The sequence below is a fragment of the Microtus ochrogaster genome, chromosome 8, assembly GCF_000317375.1.
Source record: "Microtus ochrogaster isolate Prairie Vole_2 chromosome 8, MicOch1.0, whole genome shotgun sequence".
Taxonomy (NCBI): domain Eukaryota; kingdom Metazoa; phylum Chordata; class Mammalia; order Rodentia; family Cricetidae; genus Microtus; species Microtus ochrogaster.
Genome location: NC_022015.1, coordinates 39,951,548 through 39,956,436, shown reverse-complemented (window position 1 = coordinate 39,956,436; position 4,889 = coordinate 39,951,548). Strand labels below are relative to the sequence as shown.

The window sequence follows — 4,889 nt, the reverse complement described above, 5'->3', positions numbered from 1 at the left end:
TTGATGCATTTGGACTTGAGTTTTGTGCATGGTGATAGATATGGGTCTATTTTCATTCTTCTACATGTTGATATCCAGTTATGCCAGCACCATTTGTTAAATATGCTTTCTTTTTTTCCGTTTGATATTTTTTGCTTTTTTATCAAATATCAGGTGTTGGAAGATATGTGGATTGATATCCGGGTCTTCTATTTGCTTCCATTGGTCCTCCTATCTGTTCTTATGCCAATACCAGGCTGTTTTCAGTACTATAGCTCTGTAGTAGAGTTTGAAGTCAGGGATTGTGATAGCTTCAGAAGTTCTTTTATTGTGCAGGATTGTTTTGGCTATCCTGGGTCTTTTGCTTTTCCAAATGAAGTTGAGTACCGTTCTTTTGAGGTCTTTGAAGAATTTTGCTGGGCATTGCATTGAATCTGTAAATTGCTTTCGGTAAAATGCATAAACAACTTTTAAACATTAAATTAAGCCAGATGGTGGTCATGCACGCCTTTAATCCCAGCACTTGGGAGGCAAGGACAGGCGGATCTCTGTGAGTTCGAGGCCAGCCTGGTCTACAGAGTGGGCTTCAGGACAACCAGGGCCACAGAGAAACCCTGTCTCGAAAAAACTCCCCCCAAAATTAAATTAAAAAAATAGCTAAGTGTCTGGGCAGTGGTGGCACATACCTTTAATCCCAGCTCTCGGAGGCAGAGGCAGGCGAATCTCTGTGAGCTTGAGGCCAGCCTGCTCTACAGAGCTAGTTGCAGAGCAGGCTCCAAAGCTACAGAGAAACCCTGTCTTGGAAAAAAAAAAGGAAAGAAAGAAAGAAAGAAAGAAAGAAAGAAAGAAAGAAAGAAAGAAAGAAAGAAAGGAAGAAAGAAGCCAGGTGGTGGTGGCGCACGCTTTTAATCCCAGCACTCGGGAGGCAGAGGCAGATCTCTGTGAGTTCGAGACCAGCCTGGTCTACAAGAGCTAGTTCCAGGACAGCCACCAAAAACTTCAGAGAAACCCTGTCTCGAAAAAAAAAAAAGAAAGGAAGGAAGGAAGGAAGGAAGGAAGGAAGGAAGGAAGGAAGGAAGGAAGGAAGGAAGGAAAGAAAGAAAGAAAGAAAGAAAGAAAGAAAGAAAGAAAGAAAGAAAGAAAGAAAGAAAGAAAGAGAAAGAGGTAAGTGGCTTAATAACACTTCCAGAGGACCTGGGTTCCATCCTCAGTGCTACCTGCTGGCTCCCCAGTCCCACAGTATTCAATACCTCTTCTGGCCTTTACAGTTACTGCACACACATAGAACACAGAAATTCATGGAGGAAAATAACCATACATATAAAATAAAAATTAACAATAGACAAATAAGATTTAAGGGTATTAAAAATAATCCTGAAATGGGACCCAAGTTGTTAGTGTCCTTAGCAAGCCAATATTGGGACTCATGAAAATTAAATCTTCCTGGAAGGATAGAAAGAAGAAAGTAGTCATGTAGCATGCTTCAGACCTAACTGTATGCTGCTGTCTACGCCCTGTTACCTACATGTGCAGCTTTCTTTCAGAAGCTTACTGTCTGGATGGTAGAGATAGAACTACATCCCCAGCTCCAGAGAGCGTATTTAGGATAGAAGGTGTTTGTGTGTAGAAAGGGCTGTGTGTGTGTGTGTGTGTGTGTGTGTGTGTGTGTGTGTACTTGTGTGTGCACCAGAGGACAACCCTGGATATTATTCTGCAATGTTGTCCACTCTTAATTTTTTAAAGACAAAATTTCTCTCTTCAGTGGCCTAGAACTGTCCAATTAGGTTAGACTGAATATCAGTAAGCCCCAGGCATTCTTCTGTTTTTGTCTCTCCAGCACTGGGATTACAGGTGCACACCACTACACCAGGCTCTTTCTATGTATGTTCTGGGGTTAGAACTTGGGTTTTCACACCTGTGAGAGAAGCAGAACTTTTTACAGTTCTTAACAGCATATATTTAGATGATGGAAGTTCAGATAGTGAGGCCTGCTACTTTTTGGAAAGTGATACGACTTTTGGAGAAAATACAAGATAAAGGGATGAAGGGATTACAGGTGGTGATGGATGTAGGCCTCACTAAGAAGATGACGTTTATGCAAAACCAAGATAGTGAGCTACACAGATTCAAGAGGCATTTTCTAGGTAGAGAGAAAAGCCAGCCAGAAAGCCCTACACAGCCATGGTGCTGTCCGTCTGGCTTTCAAATGTCTAGCTGTGGCCTGTTTTTGTCTATCACGGCCAACTCTAGGTTCTCTGACTTCTCTAGCTTTTTTGGGTCTGGTATGTCTGACAGAATTGAGAGGAAAGGGAAGTCAGTGAGACCAGGGAGGAATAGAGTTTAAAGGCAGAGTCCCCACCCAGCTCTTGTTCCCTGTGACTCAAAGTGGGGAATCAGGAGTGCTAGATCATAACACTCCTTATACTGGTGGTGATTTGGGTAAGAGACGGGGTTGGCTGAGAAGACTTCGGTGAGTTGAGAGAGTGAATCTGCTGTCTAGTGAGACAGGGAGGACTGGGGTAGAGCAGATTCTAGGGAAACCTGAAATGCAGTTTACTGTGTTGTTTGAGGGCTGGTGAAACAGTGGAGACGTGAATGTAACAGGAGTAAAGGGAGTGAATAGAAATAGAATTCTAACCCTCCAGTGCCAGGAAGTCTGGAAGGACTCAGAACTAGAGTACCTCCAGTGACAGAGGAAATCAAAACAATAAGAAGGGACCTAGGCCATCAGACTCATTAAGAGAGTCACCCATCTTGCAGTGGTCGTTTGATGGCGCAAACGTGACATTAGGAGAAATGGGAGTAGGGGGACTCAAGAAAAGACGTCTACTATGAAAAGACACACCATGAGGCCAGGAGGGGTTTTGTTTGCTTTGTTGGAAATAATAGCACATTTGCTTATGAGAATGATCTAGGACAGTGAGGAACATTGATTATGTGAAAAGAAAGAATGGCTTCAGTAGTGCCTTTAGAAGGAGTTTAGCCCCCAAGCAGGGTGCTCCCTCAGCCTCGGGTGGGAACATGGGTGGTTATCTGTGACAGAAGGGAAGGGAGGGTACTGTGAGGATAGGAGCTGCTCCAGCTTTCTCAGTGAAGAGGATTAAGGTTGGGAGTGTTAAGAGTTTGCTGTTAGGGACACTGAGAAGGTATAGTATGTCATGTAAGAAGAGAGCCGGAGCCGGGCGGTGGTGGCGCACGCCTTTAATCCCAGCACTCGGGAGGCAGAGGCAGGTGGATTTCTGAGAGTTCGAGACCAGCCTGGTCTACAAGAGCTAGTTCCAAGACAGGCTCCAAAGCTACAGAGAAACCCTGTCTTGAAAAGAAAAAAAAAAAGAGATTACAGAGAATGTACTTAAGACATGACATGGTTCCTAGGCAATGTTACTTACCCCACTTAAGATGGAGGCCATAAATTTAGTTGTATCTAAAATAGTCTAAAGGGCTAAGAGTGTAGATCAATGGTAGGCACATACAAAACCATGATTTCAATACTTGGTATCACAAAAAAATGGCAATAAATAAATATAAAATAATTGTAATTTGCCAAATAAGCCTAGCAGAACAAGAGTTGAAGCAGACCTGTGAAGGAGGGCATTTATCAATCCCGAGTGTCCCACAGCACAGCAGACCTGTGGGGAGGACACTCACAAATCCCGAGTGTCCACAGCATGGTAGTTGTTCTTCTTTTGGTCTGACTTTTAGTGACACCACTTTGACAGAAGGTTTTTTGTTTGTTTGTTTCAGGGTTCAAAAAGGATTCTTCGCTCCAATGAGATCATCCTTCCAGCAAGTGGCCTGGTAGAAACAGAGCTCCAGTTAACCTTCTCCCTTCAGGTCAGAATTTTCTAAATCTATAAGTTTTCTTTTCTTTTTTTTTAAAGATTTATTTATTATGTATACAACATTCCTTCCATGTATGCTTGCCAGAAGAGGGTACCAGATCTCACCGTAGATGGCTGTGAGCCACCATGTAGTTGCTGGGAATTGAACTCAGGACCTCTGGAAGAGCAGTCAGTGCTCAACCTCTGAGCCATCTCTCCAGCCCCCTAAATCTATAAGTTTTCTAATATGCTACAATAGTCTTGAAACTTTTTTCTCCAAAAACTGCTAGAGCCCAGCTTCAGGAAAGAAAACAAGTCACCTATGCACTAAATAAAGGCTAACATGGAAGGCCTGAGAAGTCCTTGAGCCAGTGTACTGGATATGCTGCTGAGTTGGGTGCTGAGGCCCAGTCTCCCCTTACCTGGCCATATATGACTAGCAGCTACCCCTTGGCCTTTCCCTTCTCCTTACTGTCTGAATCAGTAAGAACAGAGCTTGTAAGGCATAAGTTTCTGGTCCAACTGGTCCTGCAACTGTTCAGTCTCAAAGAAACACACAGAGGCTTATATTAATTATGAACTGTTTGGCCTTTAGCTTAGGCTTATTAATAACTAGCTCTTACAACTTAAATTAATCCATAATTCTTGTCTGTGTTAGCCATGTAGCTTGGTACCTTTTATCAGAAAGACATTCTCATCTTGCTCCCTCTGTGTCTGACTGGTGACTGTAGACTGAGCCTTTCCTCTTCCCAGAATTCTCCTAGTCTGGTCGCCCTGCCTATACTTCTTGCTTGACTACTGGCCAATCAGTGTTTTATTAAACCAATATGAGTGGCAAATCTTGATAGGCTACAAGAGCATTATCCCATAGCAAGAACTCACTTCTATAATATGGTCGTATTCATCCTTCTCTCTTCGTCCCTCATAGAGCATCTCTCTCATAATAATCCTTGTGACCCTACGTGGAAACACCTGTCCAGATGGCAGAGAAAGATGTTCCCAAGCTTGGGTAAACCATGCCAGTACCCAGCAGAACCAGCCCCTCTGGTAGTTTTTCTTATTCTGACCAACCTTTTTTTTTTTTTTTTT

The 4,889-nt window shown here is 43.1% G+C and overlaps 1 protein-coding gene across 1 annotated transcript in view; it reads left to right on the top strand.

Moving 5' to 3' along the window:
* Nucleotides 1–4,889, top strand: part of Pacs1 (phosphofurin acidic cluster sorting protein 1) — a 146,063-nt gene that overhangs the window by 107,124 nt on the left and 34,050 nt on the right. Inside the window, exon 3 of the mRNA XM_005351977.2 lies at nucleotides 3,724–3,813. Coding sequence (XP_005352034.1) covers nucleotides 3,724–3,813 — 90 coding nt within the window. The remainder of the gene's footprint in view (nucleotides 1–3,723; nucleotides 3,814–4,889) is intronic.